At 35.9% G+C, this 23,637-nt stretch overlaps 1 protein-coding gene across 4 annotated transcripts in view; it reads left to right on the forward strand.

Annotated features, from left to right (window-relative positions):
* ATM (ATM serine/threonine kinase) overlaps positions 1-23,637 on the forward strand; it is an 86,358-nt gene that overhangs the window by 43,972 nt on the left and 18,749 nt on the right. For all 4 annotated transcript variants that reach the window (XM_010572590.1, XM_010572591.1, XM_010572593.1 and 1 more), the window contains exons 33-47: positions 1,591-1,686; positions 3,526-3,697; positions 4,123-4,264; positions 4,893-5,069; positions 5,469-5,643; positions 8,478-8,565; positions 8,921-9,076; positions 10,013-10,121; positions 10,896-10,984; positions 11,080-11,182; positions 12,244-12,392; positions 14,460-14,564; positions 15,060-15,179; positions 16,249-16,483; positions 18,360-18,527. In XM_010572590.1, the coding sequence (XP_010570892.1) occupies positions 1,591-1,686; positions 3,526-3,697; positions 4,123-4,264; positions 4,893-5,069; positions 5,469-5,643; positions 8,478-8,565; positions 8,921-9,076; positions 10,013-10,121; positions 10,896-10,984; positions 11,080-11,182; positions 12,244-12,392; positions 14,460-14,564; positions 15,060-15,179; positions 16,249-16,483; positions 18,360-18,527 (2,084 nt within the window). The remainder of the gene's footprint in view (positions 1-1,590; positions 1,687-3,525; positions 3,698-4,122; positions 4,265-4,892; positions 5,070-5,468; positions 5,644-8,477; positions 8,566-8,920; positions 9,077-10,012; positions 10,122-10,895; positions 10,985-11,079; positions 11,183-12,243; positions 12,393-14,459; positions 14,565-15,059; positions 15,180-16,248; positions 16,484-18,359; positions 18,528-23,637) is intronic.

The following is a 23,637-nucleotide window of genomic DNA, read 5'->3' on the forward strand; positions in this document are numbered from 1 at the left end:
ACCCAGTTCCTTTCTATTTTGGTTTTCAGAAGCTTGTGCCAGACCATTTCACTTTTGTCCTCTACATCAGGTCTTCATCAGCTTGTGTGCATGGCAGGAAGATAAAAAGAGCTGATGTAATTCATTGTAAATAAGTGCAAAGTAAAATTCAGGAAGAATAGTAGTCTGTCATAAGGCCATGGTGTAAGCGCATTATGTCCCCACATCTTGAATATCATTTACAATTTTAGTCTTGAAATTCTGCTTGAAAAGAGAGTTAGTAAAAGGGCAATAAGCTTGTGTGGAGCAACTTCCATCAGAGGAGAGCCTTGTGAGCTTGGAAAAGAGATTGAATAGGAATACAGAGAGGTGTATGAACTGGTGAATGGTATGGCGAAGCTGAGTAGGGAGCACTTATCACTTCTATCACAGTACAAGAATGGATTAAATTATCTGGCAGTAGTTATACAAGAGAAAACATATTTTTTTCAAACAAAATATATACAGCATGGAACTTACTGCCACTTCTTGTGGAGATCGGAAGCATAACGGACCTTAAAAGGAGTTTGACATATCTCGTAGAGGTTATTAGGTATGAAGACCTGCTCAGAAATCCCCAATCTGCTGACTGGCAAAACCTAAAAAGAAATACTTACTCTTGCTGTGTTGGAGGCAGGCTAGCAGGCTTGATGGGCCTGTTGCCATGATTTTGCCTTATACTAAAAGTCTATTAAGCACTTAAAAATAACTATTATTATTTTAGGTATTAAAAAGAAGTAAAAAAACCCAGTTATTGATAAAGGCTATAAAACTGTATGCTGAAAGATAACATTTAAGAAATAACTACTGCAGTTTAGCCACGTATGTATTCATTTTTGTAAAAAACGTCGACAAGCATAAAGCCCAATTCCAGGTTTTCACTTCAATCAACAGGGCAGCAGGATTTTTTTTTAAAGAAAATAGTGCTTTTGGTTTTTTCACATTGGCAAATCATCATATTTTTTCCTAGACCTTGATCCTGGAAACAGCAAAACCATTTTGTTTGGAATGTTTATTTAAAAAAAAAAAGACCTCTGGCAGGCAGCAAACATGTAAGGAAATATCCATCTTGAGAGTTTATAATTTGGCAAAGTTAATTAGGCAATGGAAAGCTAGTCAAATTCTGTGAAATTCCTGGCAGAAAGCTTTATTTTGGGATATTTCTTTGATTCAGATTTAGAACAGAATGATGATACTAGCTTAAGTGCTGTCAGTGGAGTCACATATTATGACTTCACTGTTTCAAATAACATTCTTACACTAACTTACACTAGTATTTCATGTATTTAATTATCATTTCTACATCAAAACCCTGAAAATAATAGCATTTTTGTATTCTAGTTTTGGGGATTCTTTGGCATAGTCAAATGCATAGAAATTTTTTCAAGACCTGATGAATAAGAAAAATTAATAATTCTTTTACGTACTGTTTAATACCAGCTTGCTTCAACATTAATAATGCATGTTGACACTTGCAGATAAAAGATACTAAAGCAGTGTTTTCTTCTAATATGTTCACATTACAAATACACAATGACATTTTGGGGGTTTATTTTTCTTTCTGAATGATAGAAAAGCCAGAAGATTCTGTAGTAGTGAAACTGGTGGTGAGCTTACTGCAGCTGTCCAAGATGGCAGTTAACCATACAGGTGAAAAAGCAGTGCTGGGTAAGTTGATTAGTTCCACAGGCATCTGGGGCTGTCATTGCAAACCCCAGGTTGAAACTGGCTGTTCTAAAGCTTACTTCCCCCTGCTCTTTTGCATTTGCTACCAGAGGTAGCCATCAGGAATGTTAAAATGGGTGATATGTCTTCTTTTCAGTCACTGTATTTTACAGCTTTGACTAATAACTTAAATTGTCATCAGTTTAGACCCTGGTTTCTTCTACACTCAGTAAAGTGTGTAAAATCTGCTGTTATATGGGTCACTTTATTAAGTTGAAAAATAGTAAGAAAAATTGAAGAGAACTTACCTGAAAATTTGAAAGGCATGTCTAAGTGAAAATCAGAATAGTTGTTCTCCATCTTAAAGCCTCTTCTGTATTATTAAAATTATTCTGATGGTTTACATGGAGCACCTGATTAATGTTTGATCCAAAACTAAAATCAAAATCCCCTCTTCCCTGAGTGGCAAGTACCTCCATGAAGGTGATGTTTACTGAAATTAGATGTCTAAACTAGACAGAAACACAAGTAATGAGAACATTTGCCTTATGTTTTTTGTCTAAAAGACTAATAACTGATAATTAAAAATGCTGAGCAATTGATGCTCACATTGACTTCAGTATGATACATTCTTCAGCACCTCTGCAAGCTTTAAGTGTCAGGCTTTTCCGTACTGTGTTTCCTTAGATGATTTGTTAAATTTAATTCAAAACACAACCTGTATATTTTCAGTCTGTTCTTTACTTGCTCTGGTGGTTAAAACAATGTTGTAGAAAATTGACATGTTTTCAAGACACATGCTGAGTATGAATGAAAGGGCAGGGAAATAGATTTTGGTTTCTTTCTGACAAACATTAACATCACTTTTTTAAAGCTATTTTCAAGGTCAATTTTGTTTTGTTTTTTCTTGTATATAGTTGTGTGGTTTATAAAATACTTTGTCTGGAAAGCAAATGAGGAACACATTGATACAGCGTTTTATGTAAAATGCAGGTTAATTCTCATTGAGTTTACAGGCTACTGTTTGTGTTCACAGGCTACTGCTTGTATTTATCATACCCTTAGGGAGTGAAAATGAGTGTCACTTAGTGGCTGCGATTCTGACCTTTTGCACTTAGCTGTTTCTGACACAAGCAAAAATGAAATCCATATCTGATTTAAACTGCAAAATGCAGAGCCATAGGCACTCCTAGAAAATTGAGTTAGAAAGCATAACTGTATTATTTATGAGTCTTAAGCTGCAAAATTTATATATGTGTAATTATAATCATAAAGCTTCTCAAGTGATTATTTATAAATATTTGCAGATTTTTACCCCATAATAATATCAGTTCTAAAAGCAGTTGTTGTGGTTTAAACCCAGCCAGCAACTAAGCACCACACAGCCACTTACTCACTCCTCTCCACCCTTGGTGGGAAGGAGAAGAGAATTGGAAGAAAAAGGTAACCCCTCATGGGTTGAGATAAGGACAGTTTAACAGGACAACACAAGGGGAGAAGAAATAATAATAACAATAATACTAATAAAAGAATGTATAAAGCGAGTGATGCACAATGCAACTGCTCGCCACCTGGAACCCAATGCTCAGCCCATTCCCAAGCCTTGATCCCTCCTCCCCTGGCCAGCTGCCCCAGTTATATACTGAGCATGACATCATATGGTATCGAATATCCCCTTGGCTAGTTCGAGTCAGCTGTCCTGTCTGTGTCCCCTCCCAGCTTCTTGTGAAAATTAACTCTATCCCAGCCGAACCCAGGATAGTAGTTTATATTAATTGCAACTTTCTAGGGTGAGACCTTGTTTTAGTGTACTTAAGACTAGAAAATTACCTGCATTTGCAGAGGCTGTTGGAAGTTGCTTGGGAGAAATTGGTCCCATGGATTTCTCCACCATAGCTCTTCAGCGTGCTGAAAATGCACTGGATTCTAAAGCAGTGGACTTACTTGAAGATAGAAAACTTCAGTGCGTCTTCATAATGTTAACTCAAATAAATATTGCTTTAACAGATAATTGGTGAGTATACTTATTTATTTATTTAGTTCAAAGCTTAATAGGAGCCATTAAGTTGTTGTTCAAATCACCTCAGAGTAACACTCTGAAAGTGTTATTAACACCTGTTGATGGCCAACCATGTGCTTCTTCAAAGCTCAGATTAATTCTCCAGTCAAACTTAGATATTTCCTAGAAATTCTCTAGTTGCACTTGAGCCAGAGAGTCTCTTCTGTGCTGTAGAGGATAGCAGTGCTGTGGAGTAAATACTGAGGCTTTGCTTTATGACAAAATATGCAATGGCATATCCTAGTCCAAAATTTTCTGATTTAATGTACCCATTGTTAGATTGTGGAATTATTTGTCTTGTATGTTTATAAAGGTGATTTTGAAAATAAAATATCTGAATGAAATGAATAATAATGACATTGTGTATGTTATTCTTTCAGTATTGACGTTAGAGCTGCTGCTGTTTCCTGTTTGAAAAACATATTAGCCACCAAGTCTGGCAATGAATTTTGGGAAGTTTATAAAAATAAAGCTGATCCCATGTTAATCTATCTACAGCCTTTCAGAATGTCTAGGAAAACGGTACTTCTTCTGATATACCTTATTTATATGACATATGGGGTAGCAAAAACATAAAAATATATATTTAAAAAAAAGTAAATTTGAAAATATTTTTGAGATAGGCTTTGATGAATGCAAAATTTGGACTTTTCATCAGTCTGATTGCAAATGTGATTGCTTTTGTACCCCTGATTCTCCTTTCTGTTCCAGCATTTGTGGCTTTACCAACTTGACATTGGAAAGCTGTGAACTTTCATTATTAGACAGACAGTTTTTGATTACCTACTCGGTAATCTAATACTTTTTTCCTTGGGATTGCAGTATCATTTGATGCAAAAACTTAGTGGAAAATAGGTTAGAAAAAAAGGTTCATAATTAACCATAAATCAGATATTTCCTAATTTTCAAACTTTTGATTTGTAACCTAAATGTGAGGTCTAATATGGCCTTATTGATGTTATCAGTAAAATTTTATTTTTAATACTTTCAGATTTCCTTGGAAACTTAATATTTACATGAACAAAATTGATATTGTTAGTCAATTAAAGCATGGTTAATATTTAATGTTTTAATCTGTGCAGATGTCAGTATGTTTTTTAAAATGCCATGGAACTTGTTTATATTTGCAATATATATATTTTTCTTCTAGTTTTTTGTAGTACCTGCTAATGATATGGAGGCTCCTTTAGAATCGTTGGATGACACAAACCTGTGGATTCCTCTGGGAGAAAGTCATGAGACCTGGATCAAGCGCCTAACTAGTTCAATACTGGACAGTGGAGGTGTGCAAAATGAAGTTCTCCAGTTAATGAAGCCACTATGTGAGGTGAGCTAAATTATCCATATGTATGCATGTATATGTATGTGTGCTGTCATGCACAAAAATACTTGATCGTGCATCTTGATAACAAATAGTAATTTCTGCTATTAAGTTACTACTTTTTCTTAACACTAATTCAGATTCTTCATAATCAGATATTGCAAATACCTGTAAAATACACTTTTGAAATACAAGATTTGACAGATAATTGTAAACATAGATGAACTTTATATGACTACTTTAAATGAATGCCAGCATAGCCCCTTGAGTGGTTTACATTTTTCATATTACATGTTCTTTCTCAAGAATTACATGTTTGAGTAGTTGTCAGTTTGGTTATAACCTGAGAAAAGAAAGGCTTTTGGTTGTTTTTCTTAGCAGCTGCTATGCATGACTGTTTTCTAGGTGAAAACGGACTTGTGTCAAACTTTGCTTCCATACCTGATTCATGATATCCTTCTCCATGACTCAGATGAATCTTGGAGAAGTCTTTTGTCAGTTCATATCCAGAAGTTTTTTACAGCCTGTTGCAGATTTGCCTCATCTAGTAGATCTACTACACCTCCAAATTCTGATTCAGGTAATGTCATAATATTTTTTTCAGCTGCAAGAGGGATTCTGGTTTGAAAAATTACCTTCTGACATCTAATGTATGATGCACAATTGTAGGTGGACAGAGTTTTAGAAGCTTCTGTCCAATTGTTTGATCTTTTTCCGTAGAGATACCAGTAATTTTTAAGCTGTTCATTGGCAGCACCCAAGTAGTTTCTTCTGTATAGCTTCTTTCCTTATTCACAGCTGGATAATGTTTATTACTTGCTGAATTTAGATGTGATCCAATGTTGTGTGCTGCAAGACTGAGTCTTGGACTGTCTCTTAAAATGACTAATTGGCAGTTAAATTCTTCTCTTACTCAAATAAGAGTGATTAAAGGCAGTTTTCACCTGGATTTTCCCCTTGGAAAAAAGACTAACCCTTGCTCTAGCTTCTGCCTAATGTTGATAATGGTCTCTCTATACATTCAAAAGACCTGTTCCATTCCAGCAGAATGAAAGGAAGTTGTAACCAAAAGAACTGCAGCTGAGTATGAGTAGTGCAGAGAGTTCCATTACAAACAAAGCACCTTCTAATCAAGGTGGCTGGTGTCCTTTCCAAATAGATTGTGGTTGAACTTAGCAGAAATCTGTACAAAGTAAGATCTTTGTTACTAGACTATGGGAATGGTACATGCACTTCTTTTCAGGAGCTGAAATACATTATTTCTTTTATTTGTGCATGTCCCCTACTTAACACAAATACAGTAACTTCAGGTTAGTATTTTTTGTGTGCAGTAGCTATTCTGCTGTATCTTCCAACTCCCTTCTATAGTGACAAATCACCAAAGGAATGAGTCTGTACAGTGTCTTGCAGTCTCTTTACAGGCAAGTCATGCAAGCTTCAGGTTGCCAGAGAGGTAAAGGAACCCTTAGTATTGCAGTTTGTACTAAGAGTGGTGTAAATAGGCCTAATGATGCTAGGTGTATTTGAAGGTACTTTTATAGATGCTGACTAGCCTGGCCAGAAAGGCTAGACCAGTATTCTTTCATATTTTTGAAGTCAGGTAACAAGCTGTTGCCACAATCCAGGTATTTTTATTATTGTCCCACTTTGTAAGATAGAAAAGGATTAACAATTTTCTATTTCCTTCCTGTAAGCAGCCAGGGAAACTACTGCACAAATTTGTGCTTGGATGTACAGAGTAATCCAAAATGTTCAATGAATAATAAAAGGGATTTTTCTAAGTTTTATAAGCTTGCAGTTATTTCAGTGACACCAATTAGTAAATGATAGAGGCCTCTTCAAACCTTGTGATTCTATGCAAGGGATCTTACTGAGGTGATATGAGCAAAATAAAGGACATGTAAAAGCTTTAAATGGAGTTCTTCAGATGAAAAACTGTCCTAGTACCCAAAAATAAATACGTGAAGTAGCACACAGCTTGTTGTCTATGTAGTTGTTTACAGATAAACTGAAGGTACACTAGCCAACAGAGCAAGATATGTTAATTCCAAAGTTAGAATGATAGAACATCAGCAGTATTCAAAACAAAAATTTTAAACATCTGGTGACTACCAGTTTCTTCAAGGAGAAACTCTTACCCTATCAAAACAAGGAGGAAAAATCTCCCTAGAAAACCTAGATAAATTTCATTCCAATCCATAAGGATCCAAACTGTTGCAAAGACCAAGCAGTTAGACATGAGAGAGTTTAGTGCTTTTGAACAAGAGTCTTCCTGTTGATCCATTTTGACATGCAAGTTCTAGGAATTGGCTGTTAATCTTGGCAATTTAAAGCATAAATAGTGTGAACATCATGCCAGTCACTGTGCTGCCTGAGAAACCAAACCTAATTGTAAATAGCCAACTACTTGACAAGAGTCAGACCCACCAAACTAAAAATGAAGAATAGTTTGGACTTAGTGCATGTCAGTCTGGCCAGAATCATATGTCAATTGAGTCTATTATTTTGCAGAAGAGTTATAATTTTTTTAATGACTCTTTCAAAATACACATTCAGTTATTTCTCCTTAGAATTTAGAACTTCTATCTCATGCCATGAAAAAAGACACTGTTTTCTGTCTGTAAGCTTGTTGTTAGCAAGTGAGTATGAACACCATGCTGACATCTTATAGTTACCAAATAAGTGTTGTTCATTTCTGTTTGTTGGAACACACGAAATTCCCAGATACTTCTTTTTTTTATATGGCTTTTGCTTTCTTTAGGGGAAATTTCTAGTCCTGTGTCTTACTGTAGTGTAGCAGTAATCAAACCTTTGCTTATGCTTTCCCTATTCCTTGCTTCTTGTAATGTATAAATTGAAATGTCCAGAAAAATGAAAAAATTATTAACCCAGTGACCAGAACACAACCTGTAGCCATCTGATTTTTTTTTTAAATCCAGAAGCAAGGCATGGAAATAAAAATTCTTTAAAAGTATGTGTCTGTGTGTGTGAGGTAGTGTTTTTTATGTAAGCATACATACTCTATAAAATCTGCACTAAAGCTACTGGTAAGTATTTCTGTGGCTTTGGAATAATTTTATATGGCTCAAGCCTAAGGTAAGAGGTCTGTTACAGAGCTTCGTGCAATGGTGTTGGATCATCTCTGAATTCTGTAAGAAGAAGTAGTATCCACAAATTATTAATGCAAAGATAGTTTGATAAAGAAAATTGTGGTATAAACTACCGTAACATCCACTAAAATCATATAAAGAGGGGAAATACATTTTGTGACAAACTATTAATTTAATTTTGGAAATGCTGCCCAAGGAACTTTTTAGTTATTTTCTTGAGTAAAAAATATACCTTTTTATTTTATAAATGGCTATGTTATGACAAAAGTTCATTATATTCTTTCTTTTGAAATATACATCCCAGAGCAAGAAACCCATAATTCTAGAAGTTTGGATAAAGTATCTCGACGAGCCATGCTTGCTGTTGTAGATTACTTAAGAAGACAAAAGAGGTGAATTACAGCTTTCCAAAATGTTGCTTTAATTTAATTATGACTGTTCTAAGATCTGTTGACGCTATAGATCAAGGAAGAAGGATGTGGTAGAGAACATGTCAGTTAAAAGAATGAAGATATAGTAGTGACCTTGCATTTGTTAAAGAAGCGATATGGCTAATCTTAAAGGGTTCTAATTTTGCTGAAGGAGTTTTTAGAAAACTTTTTGTCTGATAAACTTTTTGTGGTATGCGTTTAGGAGGGGGCAAGATAAAATTAGCCTTTGGAAGACTTTATATTTAGATTGGATTTATTTTATTTAATGTTAGAGAGAAGGTGTGTTACAGCAATATTAAAGTCTTTATTTAATCAGATCTGTTTCAGGTGCCGTTTTTGATGACAGCTTCTGGCTAGATCTGAATTATCTTGAGGTTGCTATAGCAGCACAGTCTTGTGCTGCTCACTTCACAGCCTTGCTCTACACAGAAATCTATGCAGACAAGATAAATGTAGACAAACAGCAAGAAAGGTACAAGGCTTGAGGAATGCAATTTCTTGACATTTTGGTTAAAATGGATCAAGTTTTGTGTGTCTCAGTAGTGTTTTGTTACAGGAAAAGTCAAGGAAACTTTAAATAAAATCCCTTAGGTGTGTGTATTGACCTGGAAAATATTGCCACCTCTCCTTGAATGTGATCCCAGCCTTGCTAGTTTGCTAGTGACACACTCAAAATAGTGTCGTTTTGACTTCTAACCAGGGAGTTTTGTTATAAGTGTGTGTTCTAGAGAAATTTCACTGAAACTAATGCTTCTGAATACTAGAATGTATTGAATCTCACTTTCTAAATTGAACACTTTTCAGATTCTATTTCTCATAATTAATAGTGTGCTAGTGGTTAAATTACGGCCAGAAGTGAATCAAGGGGAGAAAGAAACCACTCAATGATGACCAGAATTGTGTGGGTAGAGCTGAATGATCCTTGTAGAAGGCGTTTTCTTCTATAATGGACAATTATCTTTGTCTTCTGGTCCAGCAAGATCAAAATATGGAACTAGTTTCCTAGCTTTGTTTTGGCAACAAATAACTCTAAGGCAGTGAATGTATAATAAAAGTATGTTTGTAAGCATATATATTATGTAGTTGCTTTTATTCTTTCTCACGAGAGAGCATTCTTGCTTCAGGCATTCACAAAAGCAATTTGATTTAATAAAAGATTAGACATTACAAGGTGGGGGGGGGTTCTCTGAAAAACCACCTTGATATTGAAATCCATTGATGTTGATATCCTCAGTTCAGCTGATCACTTTGTCATTCTGGTGGAGAGACATTTTGAATAACCTGGGCATATGACAGGCCTGATCTTGCATTTGGTGTTTGTGCCCCTTACTTAGGTGTTGTTTCAGAATTTCTTTAGTTATTTGTATGAAATTTCATTTAACTTTACTGGTTGAAACATTTCTTTTAGGTTTTCTTTTAAAGCAGCTAGGAGTTTGACATTTGAAGAAGAAAGTCAAACAAGAACCGTTACTATTTTGAATGAAAAAAGTAAAGGAGAAACTGGCATAAGTTTACAGGTATGTGTGTGTGCTCCATAATCTGAAAGCAAACCTTGTCATGTAATTACAGTTAACAGTAGGTTTCATCTGAGCTGAAGGCAAATCTAGTTGAACTTCAAAAACTGTATTTGAAAATTCTCCTCATCCTCTAATTCAAAGTGAACTCAGTGGCATTGCTGAACAAGTTAAATTGAGTATTTGTTCACCTGACACACTAATTAAGTGGCAAATTTTAAATTGCAGCAAAGCAGACTTTGTTCCCCAAAAGAACTGACCCATGGCGGTAACCAGCCAAGTATTTTTCAGTTTTTGTTCATTAAAAATCAGCAAGTGGTGTAGCAAGTTGTAATGATCAAAACCAAAGCAGTATTATCTCCTACAAGTTTATTTTATACATAAAATCTGATTCAGTAGCCTTGTCTAAGTTACTTCTTTCCACAGTTCATTATTCCAGATCTGTGCTTGCATATCTTTAAAATGCATTGCTTAGCTGGTATGTCTGATGCTCATGCAGTACTACTGCCTTTTGGTTTTCAGTCAGTCCACCTAAGGCCCAGCGCTGTTTTTTTAATAACCTAGCAGAGAAGGTAGGTAGTCCTGAAGAGTTTTGCTAGACTATAAAACTTTTCTTCCTGTGATGATGGCAGGCTCAAATACTGCATAAAGGAAAATGAAGCAATGATAACACATTACATGGAAGGACTTGTATTTATAAACTTACACGATATGTATACAACTCACTTGAACTGGTTCCAAAAGAGGTAATTCTTTGTCCTATGGTGCATATTCTAGGACCTTCTCATGGACATATATAGAAGCATTGGAGAACCTGACAGTCTCTATGGCTGTGGTGGAGGAAGAATGTTACAGCCACTAGCACGGTATAATTTATTAATGTTCTTATGTTCTTTAAAGTCATTGCTTTCATTTATTAGTAAGGAACTTAAACTGAAAACTTCTTGTTAATTTACAACAGGATAAGAACGTATGAGCATGAAGCAGTATGGGAGAAAGCCCTTGTAACATATGACATTGAGGCAAGCCTTTCTCCATCTACTCGCCAGGCAGGAATAATAGAGGTAATTTTATTCTATAATAGGCAATGAATGTGGGAATTGATATCCATCGTACTGAGAGTCATTTGTAGTAAATGCAAAATTGTTTTAGAACTAAAAGAGATCTCTTTGGTCATTAAGTCCACCCCACTGTCATAGGCTTCCAAACTGTATAATGTAAGAGAACTCAATATTTGTCCTGAAAACATTATGGCTTCTAGTCCTCCTGTCACTCACCTGTAATCCCTATCTTGGGTAATGAATTTTGTGAAATATTTCAAAATAGATCTTTTACAGAATTTGGCCAGCTCCTAAAATAACAGGATATAAAAAGTAATGGAATTGGTTATTTTTGCCATCTCATTCTTTAAACCTCTCCATTATGGCAGCTATCTTACTGCAACTGTTGTATTTCTAATAAAATAAATGAATAGAATTGATGTTGTCTTATTTTTATTCCTTAAAACCATGTTGCTTTTTTAGCCTAAAAATGTTTACACCAGTTCTGTAATAACATAGCACAGGTATATCTGTGTTTCACTTAATTTCATTTTCCTGTGGAACTTTTCCTAGCCCAAATTATTTAGTATCATTGTTAAAATTCCATTGTGTTTCTCCTTCATAATGGCTGTACACATAACCTGGATAAGTGGTCACAATTATAAAGTCATTATGGTCTTCAAACAGATAGGAGTTTGGGAGTTGTAGGAAACTTTTTCAAATCCCCACCAGGAAAAACAGTTCATTAAGAAGTAAAACCAGTTGTGGCTTACTACCCAGAAATGATGGTGTGGAGAAATGTGAGCAGATAGTTCATTTGAATCACAACATGGAAATTTATTTCAAAGAATACCAGCCACAGTAGTAATGAAACCGTTTTTCCAGGGTTGCAGGTATCAATGGTGTGATTATTAGTCTTATTAAAAAGTTTTCATCTTACATAGTGCTGAGTTTAGAAATACTTAGAGTTCTGCCTTACCTGCAAAGGCTTCTTTGTTTCCAAAGGTAAAACAAAGCTTTTTTAAAAAACAGTTCAGTTTATAAAAAGGAGGAAAACCAACTTTCAGTAATTATGTTAATTCCAGGCTTTGCAGAATTTTGGGCTTTGCCACACTCTTTCCATGTATTTAAAAGGACTGGAACATGAAAACACTGAGTGGTGTGCGGAACTACAGGAAATACGCTACCAGGCAGCATGGAGGAATATGCAGTGGGGCCACATCTCTTCTGTCAAGTAAACTAACCTACTTTTTTGCTAGTTTTTTAAGTGAAAGACAATGGTTTCAGTTCCAAGCAAAAAGGCAACATTAGAATATAATTTATATGAAGCAGGTCACCTGATTTATCTTAATCATTGAATTGAAAAGCAGCATTTTTCACTTAGACCTGTCTGTTTTGTATGCACATCACTTCATTTTCTGGGAAACTGTACACAGTTGTCCTAGTTTCAGCTGGGATAGTTAATTGTCTTTCTAGTAGCTGGTACAGTGCTATGTTTTGAGTTCAGCGTGCAAAGAATGTTGATAACACTGATGTTTTCAGTTGTTGCTCAGTAGTGTTTAGTTTAGTCTAAAGTCAAGGATTTTTCAGCTTCTCAAGCCCAGTGAGCGAGAAAGCTGGAGAGGCACAAGAAGTTGGCACAGGACAGAGCCAGGGCAGCTGACCCAAACTGGCCAACGGTGTATTCCATACCATGTGATGTCCCATCTAGTTTAGAAACTGGGGGGAGTGGGGACAGGGGATCGCCGCTCGGGGACTAACTGTGTGTTGATCGGTGGGTGGTAAGCAATTGCACTGCGCATCATTTGTACATTCCAATCCTTTTATTATTGCCGTTGTCATTTTATTAGTGTTATCATTATCATTATTAGTTTCTTCTTTTCTGTTCTATTAAACTGTTCTTATCTCAACCCACGAGTTTTACTTCTTTTCCCGATTTTCTTGCCCCATCCCACTGGGCGGGGGGGGGGCCAAGTGAGCGGCTGCGTGGTGCTTAGTTGCTGGCTGAGGTTAAACCATGACAACAGTTGATTCTTCTTTTTGATTGTTCATAACTATAAAATGAAATTTTCCATTTTTGAGTCATATAGTAGATGTGTCTTAAGTACATATGAGGGATAGATAGTTTTTAATGTTTAATTTATAAGCAAATGGGGAAAATATTACTCGGTAAGCCACAAGAGGTTGTCAAGACCTGGATAAGTAAACACTAGTGTTGATTCATGACTATTTCATAAGGAGTAATCTCCTCCCTTGTGTAATGTTGGCTGCCTGGCATTAGTTATTTCATATGACTGGCCAGGATCTAGGGAACTCTGTCCCTTCCTAGTACAGCTACATCATCGCACATTGTAGGAGGAATACAGAATAGATTCACTACATTTTGGCAAAAGTAGAAGTTAGGATCTTCAGTAACTCCTTCTACATTAACTTTTAGTAGTCAGGAGAATGGAAGCTGTTTCTCCTAAGATTTACAGAGAGATAGGTCTGGGGAACATACTCTTGGTGTGTTCATTCTCTTCTCCTGCACTGTTTTAAGATCATTGTTTAGAAGCACCTGGAGGACTTCACAGACATATCCTGTTGAAGGGCTTATGTCATGCCACTATCAGAATAAACTTCATATAGGTGGGCTCTCTTTGTCCCTGGGTTATGGTCTGTGTAACCCTCTTTGGTTATAAACTTCTTAGGCAAATAGAATATTCAGCTTTAATATGGGAGCAGAAAAACAACATGTAAGATGAAAAGAGAGAGAATGAGATGGCAGAAAAGAGGAGGATCAGGGTGAAGCAGAAAGAATAAGTGAGAGGGGCAAAGAAGAGAAAATTAAATTGAACACTATGGGTTTTTTCAGCCTTCTGATTTTCTTTATTTTTTTCTTTTTTTAAAATGTTTCTGATGCTAAATGTAAAAAAATGTTGATTCTGAACTGAAGTTGCATACATACAGTAATATATATATCTTTCAGCTAATACTGAGAAGTGTGTTACAATAGAATTTTTATTGTGCAGTTGGTTTTGTGTCGTATTTTTTATACAACCTTGAACATATTCTCTGTATTGCAAACGTTTTGACAATTACTGGGTTTTTTTGTTTTAAATGAACAGCTTGAATGTATAAAATACTAAATTAATTTAAAATTTAAAGGGTTGCATTGTTATTTTTTATCATGCAAAACAGCAATTCATGCAACTGCAGAAAATGTACTACTGAAAATATTTGTCATAAAGATAAAATTGACTTCTTTGTAGAGAAATACAATTTTCCTTTTATTTTATGTTTCTTTCATTTTATTTGTAAGAGATGAGACAGGAAGACCAGGGTACCATGAATCATTGTATGATGCTCTTCAGTCTTTACGAGATAAGGAATTCTCTGCTTTCTATGACAGTCTTAAAAATGCCAGGTAACTATGCAAATATTGTGCTGTTAGAGAGAGAGATGGAGAGTGTGTGTGTTTGTAGTCACAGGTTATATATAAAAGACTATTACAGGGGTTTATGGCCTTAAATTAAGACTCATGCATAGAATAAAATTAATGCTTCTGGACTGCAACTTCATTTCTAAGTTTTTTAACCTAAATTTATGCGTATACAATTTGTGTGCTAATTGAATGCATTTCCTGTATGTCCCTTACTTTGCAGTCGTCTTAAGTGGATTTGAATGCTGACTACTCTTCTTTAGCTGAGCTATCACATAGACTTTGGAGTTTATATATGTTTACCGTGTTTTCATTTATTGACAAACTTAATTTTTTGAACTTTAATGGTAATACAAAATAATTCCAAATTGAATAGTTTTGCTGTTTGAAGTTTGTTCACTGTGTGGAAATTGTTATGGATATTTGGATTACTTGTGGATATTAAAAAAACAATTTACTGTTTCTCTGTTAAATCCATAGAGTGAATGAAGTAGAAGAGCTCTGCAAAGGCAGTCTTGAGTCTGTTTATTCATTATATCCAACTCTTTGCAGACTACAGCTAATTGGAGAGTTGGAAAATATAGGTCTGCTGTTCTCCAGGTATTTTTTAAAGCTTGTTTCATATTCCTTTCTCAGTTTTCAGGATTTTTGGTAATCAAGTCTAGCACAAAAATAAAATTACCTCAACAAATTTTATTCATTAATATCTCAAACTTCATCTTAAAAATTATATGGATTTTAGCTTTACTATGTGAAGACAAATCTAGATTCTCTCTATTTCTAGACTGGATTTATCTGTGGTCTAGTCTTAATTATTTGATATTATGCCAATATTTTATTTTTAATAATTGTTTTCTTGCCTTTGTTTTGAGTTCCCTGGTATACTCCATGGTAGTAGTCATATTTCCTAGCATTTGGTTTACTAAAGTAACTGACTTATCCTTTCTAGTTTCCTTTCTAAAAACATTTTCCATTTCCTTGATGATACCCATAGATATATTGAAAGTTGTTTCAGTTTGATTCACTTTCTTCATGGACCACTGTTATGATCATTATTCTACCTGAATTCTTAACATTGCTTTTTAATCATAAGAAGGTACTTACCTCTGTAGTGCTATTAACACTGAATTTTTTCTGTTACAGTTGTATCAGTTTGGTAGCTTGTAGTCATCCTACATTCATTTAGCATGTCCAGGACCTTATGAACCATTGCTATTTGCAGTTAATGTGAGAAAATAATACATATAATGACAACCTACACAGCTACAATGTCACAGTTCGGAATTTATTCTTATATTAATCCATGTATGTCCTATATAATAAAATAGGAATCTTGGTCTCTGATCTTTTAAGTAGCCCTGTGTTTGAATGCAATTCCCTTTGCTGATGGACCTTTAACACAACAGTTATTGATGCTTAATCAAGAATGTTTACAGTGGAGTTGTTCACCTTGCTAATGTTGATCTCTTGATCTTCATGTTTGTTAAAACTGGAAGCCTGCCAGTTTGTTCTCCGTATTAATCATTGTAGGGTCTTATGGACTGTTTCTTGGTTTTGAACTGTAGACTGTGAACTACCTTGGTAGTTTACTTTTGTTACTCATCTTGCATTTCACTAATACTTAGCGAGAGTTAATAACAGGTCTTTTTTCTTTTGGTAACAATTGCAGATCTGTTACGACTCAACAACTGAATGATATTTATTTGAAATGGCAGAGACAGTCCCAGCTTCTTAAGGACAGTGACTTCTGTTTCCAGGAACCTATCATGGCTCTGCGCACTGTAATTTTGGAGATCTTGCTTGAAAAGGAGAATGAAAATACAAAAAGAGAATGTATTAAAGACATCCTGACCAAACATCTGGTGGAACTCTCTAGATTGGCAAGAACGGCTAAAAATACACAGGTAACAAATTCCAGGAAAGATCAGTGACGGATGTTTAGTGTTTTAGTTTATAAAAGGACTTCATTTTTTAACAGTACTCAAGATTAACTGTATTCTAAGTTTATTCGATGAATCAATTAGCTGGAGACTTAAACTATGTAGAACTTATTCATAAATTGTATTTATGGGCATGTTTTCTGAATTTTGTTTGTAACTGTAAGCTACTCTGAAGCAGATAATATAAAATGAAATTTTTAGTGAAGAATGCTCTTACAGCTCTGTTACTTTCGTTTGGTGCAGTTTTATATATCCAGCTTTCACTTGCATCATACTGTTGTAGTGTTCCAGAGTGAAGCTGCAGAAAAAACTCCATTGTATCTGTATATTTAGCTTTGTCTTCAAGGTTTTATACTCTTAAAGCACCATTGCACTGTCATAAATCTTTCTCTGTGAATGACTTAATGGGATTTGCAGTAGCAGTGGTTTCGGCAGCTGCTAGTGCATTTAAGGTCCAGAGTCAGCCTTAGTTTGTTCTAGGTACTGCATCTGAAGGAGTAACTCAACAAGAATTTATAGAGCAACAATATCCTCCAAGAACCTCTGCAGAAAATAGTTTCAGCTAAATATATAACCTGGAAAGGTGTTTAAAAATTCACACATGTGAAACTATATTAAACTTTGATTTCAGGAAGGTTCTAACTCTTTTTGTGCATAATGATGAAATCAGTAGAGCAGCTGTCTTTGGTTTCATAAATTTGCAGGGTTTACTTAGTGCCTCCAGAATTGTTTGGGAAAATTACTTCTTCAGAATTTTTTTATCTCATGCCCGCCCAGCCGCTAACACTGTGGTGATGAGTGTCCTGTAAGAGCCGCAACAAAAGTTAATTTTTTTTTCACTTTGATTTTTAGTTACAGAAAAAGATTAAAATTGTGGTGCTGTATTTTGGGAGGATTAGAAGGTTCTGAAAGATTGAGCCAATGTGTTTCTGCTATTGTTCCAGCCTCTTCAGTGTTGCAGGACATCTGCAACCTTTGGGGTATGCTTCTGGGCCTTATCAGTCTTTCAAACCATGGGCTGATAACCCTTTCCTTTTGGCACGCTAGTAGTTGAAAACACTAAGTGTCTGGATGTCGGAGTTTTTGAGGAAGCACTCTGCAACTAAGGGCTTTTCTTCCTCTTTGGTGCCACTACCATCTGTCAGGAGAAGGAAGAGTGTGCCATACGGAGTCATCACACTGACTACTAATGGAAGTAACCAAACTTACATTGTCATTTACAGGCATTCTTACATTTTAATTGCTGACCTTGCTTATTTAAAAGTTTGATTGATTTGGTTATTGGTTGGACAATTTGTGAAAATACACTTTAGTCTCAATCTTTGACGTTGTTAGAAAGATAGTTTGCTCTTTTTACTATCATAGTGACATTAGATTGCTAAATAATGAGGATGTTACTTCACTAGTGATATGAGTGAAGAAGTAGGCATGCAAAAGAATTAGTGTATGATGGTGCCATTTTTCTTAATATTTTTCTGTGGTCTTTTAGGATGTAATAATAATCACTAACCTAAAATTATAAATCAGTCATTTCAGTAGGTGCCGATTGTAGAATTTCTATAGTTTATACCTCCAAATAATTCAAAACATTAAACATTGATACTTTATTTTGGGGGTTGTGAAGTTTAATTCCGTAGTCTGTTTTTGTTGCAAATCAGGATTTTCTGCAAGTATATAGAAAAACAACTTCATCTCTTTGCCGCAAATAAATTCTCAGCATTGGGTAGGCAGAATATGCTGCACAGTAGATCGAATGAAGGTGCAGTTTAAAAACAAAACTTGTTGTGAGATACATGTATTTCACTTAAAGAATTGTTTATAATGTTTTTTTCAATTTCAGCTTCCAGAAAGAGCTATGTTTCAGATCAAACAATACAATCCAACAGGATATGAAGTTTCTGAATGGCAACTAGAAGAAGCCCAGGTTTTCTGGGCTAAAAAGGAAGAGAGTCTTGCACTGAATATTCTTAAAAGGATGATAAAAAAATTAGATGCAGATTGGTTTCAGGTATGTGTTATATAATGTATAAACTTATGGGAATTAAATTATTTAAGATCCTATTTTCACTTTCCAAAGTTTTCCCTTGGAAGAAGATTAAAGGGCTGTCTGCAATATTACTAAATCTGGTTTGTACTCTCAAAATGTCTGAAAGCAAAAAAAATCTGTATTAGCAAATCTCATCAAGGTTTTCAAAGCAAGTCTGCAAGAGTGGCAAATGTTAGAATTCATTATTTATTATTTTGCTTCAAATGCCACCACTGTGAAATGTATAGCTTTTTAAAAATCAGAGATTATTTCCCTTGATAAAAAGTTAACTTGTTTTAAACAAAACTGTTACGTACAGGTGTATCATCTTCTTCTGTGCCAATAGTTAAAGAAACTAATGGCCAAGCAGGCTTATTTAGGCATAGAATCACAGAATCACTTAGGTTGGAAAAGACCCTTAAGATCATAGAGTCCAACCGTTAACCTAACACTGCCAAGTCCCACTAAACCATGTTCCCAGGCACTGCATCTCCAGGTCTTTTAAATATCTCTAGGGATGGAGTATTTCTTGTAGTGAGGGGTCCAAAACTGAACACAGTATTCAAGGTGCGGCCTCACCAGTGCCGAGTACAGGGGGACGATCACTGCTCTAGTCCTGCTGGCCACGTGATTTCTGATAGATATTATGTTGGGAAATATAGTAATGTACAGGAAATATAATAAAGTACATGTTTTTGTTAGAAGAAGAAGAATAAAGATTTTATCTCCAGTCCTTATTCTGTAAAAAAAGACTAATACAGGGATACACTAATAATGTATTTTATGCTAAAGAAGCACACCTCTGTTGCAGGTGTTTTCCTGATGTCTGTAGGGAATCTTTGTCCAAAGGTAGGAGTATGAGTTGAGGCTTCTATTTCAGTGGGCCTGAAGCTGTATCACAAAGTGTACAGAAATTCCAGGCAAGTTTTTGACCGATAAACATTCACTACTGTACCTCAGACTTCTTTGTTCCTTGAACTAATCCATTATCAAGGAACATAGATATGAATGGGGATGCTGTTTCACGTCTTTGAATCTTCCCCATTTTACAAGCACACTGAGCTGTGAGTTTTATGTTGTACTTCTGAAAACGGAACCTTACCTCAAACAGGGGAATGTTTTCTCATCAAATTTGACTTCAGCAAGTGCCTCTGAATCTTAGTTATCTTAGATCTTTTTGTAAGCTTTCTGAAAAATTATGTCACTTGATGTGAAGGAAATACTACATTTCCATCTCCAGTTCGGAACTGAAACAAAAATCCCTCTCTCCTATCTCAGTAATGGCAATACGAAGTTCCTAAGAAAAAATGTGAAGACTAGTTGGGCTGTATAGCCAGAGTACTCCCCCAGACTGATTTGTAGCACAAGAACTTCCTGAACCAGAGGTAGTTTCTTTGTAGGCAATTCCTTCCAATGTTTTTTTTTTATACCATAAATTTGTCCAGTCACTTTTCGAGTCTGTGTAAGCTTTTAATATCCAAGCAAACCCTACAACAAGGAGTTTCACAGCTTAATTCACACAGGTTTAAGAGCCACTTGTTTTGTTGATTTTGAACCCCTTATCTCTATTTGATGTTAGTTCTGGTCTTGGAAAAAACACTGAACACATTCCCTGTCTCCATTCTCCATAGTGAGGTAACATTTTATAGTTACATTTCCAAACAGGAATAACTGTTTCAAAGTCCATCATTGTATACAAGAAGTCTTTCTCCCCCCTCTCATGCATCACTTAACTTTAGGTTTGGGTTTTTTTGTGCTGGTAATTTCATCAGGTTTTTTTCATTCCATTTATTGTCCTGTATTTTTTGTCTGCGGTTCTTCAGTCTGTCTTTGTTTTTATCACCTTGAAGAACTCTGTCATCACCAGATTTTGTGTTCACTGCTCATCACCTTCTCAAGTTTAATATCTTTTGAACAGCACAGATGACTTGATCTTTGGAGGCTTTTCACTGGTGACCTAACTCTACTGTAAAAAGTGGCCCATGTATTTCTGTTTCTGTTGCCTATCTTAGTTCTTTTTGCCTCCAAGAATCATGCATTTTAGTTTTTACGACTTAGTTTCAAGAGTCTTTTGTAGAAGAACCATGTCACGTGACTGTTGGATTCTGTTGGAGTAGGCTGAATCATACAGATCTTCCTTTGCTTGTTGAGTTCTTCAAGAAGTTCAGTTGAGTTGGGAAATGGGATACATCTGAGGATGCTAAGAGAGTTGGCTGACATCATGTCAGAGCCACTTTCCTGTCATCTCTGAAAGGTCATGGAGATCAGGGGAAGTCCTGATGACTGGAAGAGAACAATCACACCCATCTACAAAAAAGGGATAAAAGCAAGATCAGAAACTGCAGAGCAGTCAGACTCATTTCAGTCCCTGGGAAAATTACAGAACAGGTCTTTCAGGAAGCTATTGCCATGCACATGAAGGAAAAGGAGGTGGTTTGGAAAAGCCAACCGAAATATACTATCATGCTTGACCAACCTGGTTGTCTTCTGCAGTGAAACAGTTTGCCCAGTAGACATGGGACGAGCTGTGGATGTCATCTACCTTGATTTTTAGCAAGGCATTTGACACAGTCTCCCACAATATCCTTCCTGACAAGCTGGTAAGATACAGACTGGATAGGTAAGATCACAAGATGGGTGGAAAACTGGCTAAACTGCTGAGTTCAAAGGGTGGTTGTTGATGATTCAAAGGCAGCCTGGTAGCCAGTCAGAAGTAGTGTTCCTTAGAGTTTGTTATGGGGTCAGATACTATTTTTATAACTGAGATCTTTATGACAGGACTGAATTTCCTCACCAAACTTGCAGATAACAGCAAACTGGAAAGAGAGAGAGAGATTCTGGAAGGAGGAGCGACCAGTCACAGAGACCTCAATAGTTTGGAAGATTGTGTTGATAAGAATTGCGTGAGATCAGTGGAAGTCCTTCACCTGGGACAGAATAATCTCAAGCACCATTACAGGGAGGAGTCTGACTGGCTGGGGTATACTTTTGCCAAAAAGAACCTGGGGGTCCCAGTGAACAGCAAGCTAAAAGGATTCAACAGTGTGCCCTTGTAGCAGTGAAGGTGAACCATATCCTGGGCTGCATCACCAATCTACTGTAGGCAGTAGATTAGGAAGTGTGATTATTGTACTCTATTTGGCAGTTCTTAGCCCACACCTGAGATAATGTGTCCAGTTTTGGTCCACGGTTTAGAAAGAGACATTGAAAAATAGGAGAGGATCCAGCAGAGGGCCACCACAATGATTAGAGGGTTGGAGAACTTAGCAAAGGAATAAAGGTTGTAGGGATTGGGTTTTTTCAGCCTTAAGAACCGAAGAAGGCTCAGGGGGATCTAGTCACAGTCTTCCAATACCTGAAAGGTAGGTATAGTGAAGATGGAGGTAACTGCTCACAGACACACACAGTGAAAGGACAAGAGGCAATGGCACAAGTTGTTTCAAGGGAAATTCCATCTGGATATGCGAAGAAAATTCTTTACCACTAGACACTGTGAACAGGTTGCCCAAAGAAGTGATGGAATCTCCCTTGCGGGAAATGAATAGTCAAGAGTCAGTTTAGGAGAGTCCTGGAAAACTTAATCTAAAGCCCTGCTTTCAGCAGAAGCTTGGGCCAGATGGTCTCCAGAGGTTCCTTCCAGCCTCAACTTTTCTGTCATTCTATGATGTCCTTTTACAAAAGCTATTGTGGCTTTTCTTCATATTAATCCATCTGCTTTTTTTGTGGGGGTTTTTTTGCTAATTTATCTACACCTGATAAGAATCTTATTGACTTGTGCTTGCCTGGAACTTGTTAAAATATTGGTGTCGCATCTGCCACCTGCCACTCCTCTTATATTAAGGCAGTTTTAAGTAAAAGCTTTTATACCTCTCTTAGTAGTTCAGTTATTTCACCTGTGAATTGCTGTAGACCTTTTGAAAAATACATTCTGATACTGGAGAGTTGATAGTTTTCATTTTGTCTGTTCGTTCAGTAGCCCTTGCTGTTGACACTTCAATAGCAGTCAGACCTTCAAATCCCTCATAAATAAAAGCTTTGCAGTGAGACTCTTCAGGCTCTTCCACAGTGAACACAAATGCAAATAATTTTTTTTTTCTGCTTTATCTTCTCAGAGTGCTATTTGTTTTATAACTCTATTGTCTTTTTATCAAGTGGACTGTCTAGTGGCTAGCTGCTCCTAATATGTTTAAAAAAAATGCTTTTTTATTGTTTGTTGAGTCTTCAAATTGTTTGGGTTTTTTGGACAGCCTGATGGTGGGGTTTTGTTTTGGTTTTTTTATTTGATAGGGTATTTTATGATTTGTTTAATATATTTTCTTTTTCACTTGGACAAAACTTCATTTTGTGTACTGATGTGGTAAAAATGTCTTCATTGTTGTTACCTTTGTGTTTAGCTATGATGGCTTGCTTTGAGTATTTTTTGGAGGGTAATAAACAGTCACTTTGAATCCATATACATTATTAAGGAATATCACACTTCAGAAAAGCTAGAGAATTTTGGGCCAAGTTCTCCATATGTACGTATCAGGACAAAATCAAGAGTTGCTACTCCTCTTTTGATTTGCATGCTTGCTCCATGAATCAGTTGATGGGGGCATCCAAAAATTAGTCCTTCTCTCACCTTCCAGTTTTAAGTTTACCCTGTCCACATAAGATTTTGTGGTTTTGCAGCCTATGATATCCTTCAGTATTTCACAGTCATTGTTGCTGTCTTGATCAGGTCATCTTTAATATGTATCCTATACTAAAAGTATTTTGGAAACTTGTCCTACTGTACAGTTAAAGTTGAGTTTCCAATCTGGAGGCAAGTCCTTTGGAAACCTGCCCCACCATCTCCTCAGAGCACTTTTAACCAAGTTTCCATGTAGAGGTCTGTCTGAAAAATTTAAAGATCACACACAGTTACTGCCATTCCTGAGTGTTTCCTATGGAGCATACTATGGTACTTCAGACTAAATGGGGATATTAGAAAATACAATTCTGGAAACGTGCTGTGAATTTATTTAATTTTTCTTAAATTTTGTCATTGTTTTATTCTGTTTTTCATTGTTCAAACTGTAAGGTATTTAAAATATGTGCTCTTCTTTAGTCT

The sequence above is a fragment of the Haliaeetus leucocephalus genome, unplaced genomic scaffold (assembly GCF_000737465.1).
Source record: "Haliaeetus leucocephalus isolate CR32 unplaced genomic scaffold, Haliaeetus_leucocephalus-4.0 Scaffold351, whole genome shotgun sequence".
Lineage (NCBI taxonomy): Eukaryota > Metazoa > Chordata > Aves > Accipitriformes > Accipitridae > Haliaeetus > Haliaeetus leucocephalus.